This window comes from Tupaia chinensis, unplaced genomic scaffold (assembly GCF_000334495.1).
Source record: "Tupaia chinensis unplaced genomic scaffold, TupChi_1.0 Scaffold144863_1, whole genome shotgun sequence".
NCBI classification, from domain to species: Eukaryota; Metazoa; Chordata; class Mammalia; order Scandentia; family Tupaiidae; genus Tupaia; species Tupaia belangeri.
In genome coordinates this window covers 24,338-25,721 of record NW_006204722.1, presented here as the reverse complement: position 1 = coordinate 25,721, position 1,384 = coordinate 24,338, and the positions used below count along the sequence as shown (strand labels likewise).

The 1,384-nt window shown below is 48.6% G+C and overlaps 1 protein-coding gene across 1 annotated transcript in view; it reads left to right on the top strand.

Annotated features, from left to right (window-relative positions):
* Window positions 1-787: 787 nt before the first annotated feature.
* Window positions 788-1,384, top strand: part of LOC102469432 (phylloquinone omega-hydroxylase CYP4F2) — a gene marked incomplete at its 5' end in the record, with an annotated part of 17,988 nt that continues 17,391 nt past the window's right edge. The window contains 1 exon segment of the mRNA XM_027767872.1: window positions 788-901. Coding sequence (XP_027623673.1) covers window positions 788-901 — 114 coding nt within the window.

The following is a 1,384-nucleotide window of genomic DNA, read 5'->3' as shown; positions in this document are numbered from 1 at the left end:
TTAACCACCACACCACCTGTTGGCCCCTAGAGATAGATATTTAGAAGATAGGTAGGCAGGTAGAGGATAGATAGATGACAGATACACAAATAGAGTTAGAAGATAGATCGATGGGTGCTAGATACACAGATCCAGACCTAGATAGAAGATAGATAGATGATAGATATGGCTAGCTAGCTAGATGATCGATACGTAGATAGACAAAAGGTAGACAGAGAAATGACCACTACATAGATCGATGCTAGGTATAGATATATAGAAGATAGGTAGAGAGGGGCAGGATGGGCAGAGAGAGAGAAGAGGGCATTTATCACGGGAACAGGCCTCTGAGATGCGGAGGCCAAGAAGTCTCCTGTTATGTCACCTGCAAGCTGAACAACCAGGGAGACCGTGTGTCATTCAGCCCGAGACCTAAGAAACTGGGAATTGCTGCTGTAAGTCCCAGAGACTGAAGACTGGAAAACCTGGACTTCCGACGTCCAAAGACAGGAGAAAAATGGATGTCCCTGTTGCAGAAGAGAGAGCACATTTATGCTTCTTGGGCCTTTTGTCCTCGCTGAACAATCAATGCATTGGAGGGTGCCCACCTCTCCTGGAGAGGGGGGAAATCTTCCTTCTTCCGTCCCCTGACTCAAATCTTTTCTGGAAACACCCTCGGAGACACACCCAGAGATCATGTTTTACCAGCAAGCTGGGCATCCCTTAGCCCTGTCACGGTGATGCCTGAATTACCATCACAGTGACTCTTGTTTGCAGATCACCCCTACGGAGCAGGGCATGAGGACAGTGACTCAGCTGGTGGCCACCTACCCCCAGGGCTTTCAGACCTGGTTGGGCCCTATCACGCCCATCATCAGTTTGTGTCACCCTGACGTCATCCGGTCTGTCACCAGCGCCTCAGGTATCCATGCAAGGCTTGTGGTGGTGGGTGCCGTGGCAATCTGAGTTTCCAGCCTCCCATCGCCAAGCTGCCACATGGTCTCCCGTAGGACCCTGGCCCTTCTTCCTTCTCTCTGTTTCTCCATCTCCTCCCTCCACCGTCCTGGTGTTCTGAGCACCACTGGGATCCCAAGAGATCTCAATCCAAGCCTTCAGCCGTATCCCGGAGAAATCCCCAGTCTTGAGGCGATGGATCTAAACAGAGATCTCCAATGTAGCCAAGAGTTGCCGAAAGAAAGAGGGGCTGCCACAGCTCAGGAAGAAAGGTCTCTGTGAGGGTGGGTTTGGGCAGGCCGGAAGGCTTCCTGGAGGAGTTACTAGAACTGTAATCGATCTGGAACAATAGATAGGAACGTTTTTTTAAGAGCTCTATTATTTAACTTTACTTTTTAAAAAGAATTATTTTATTTAACTTTATTTATTTATTTTTAATTTGACCAGACAG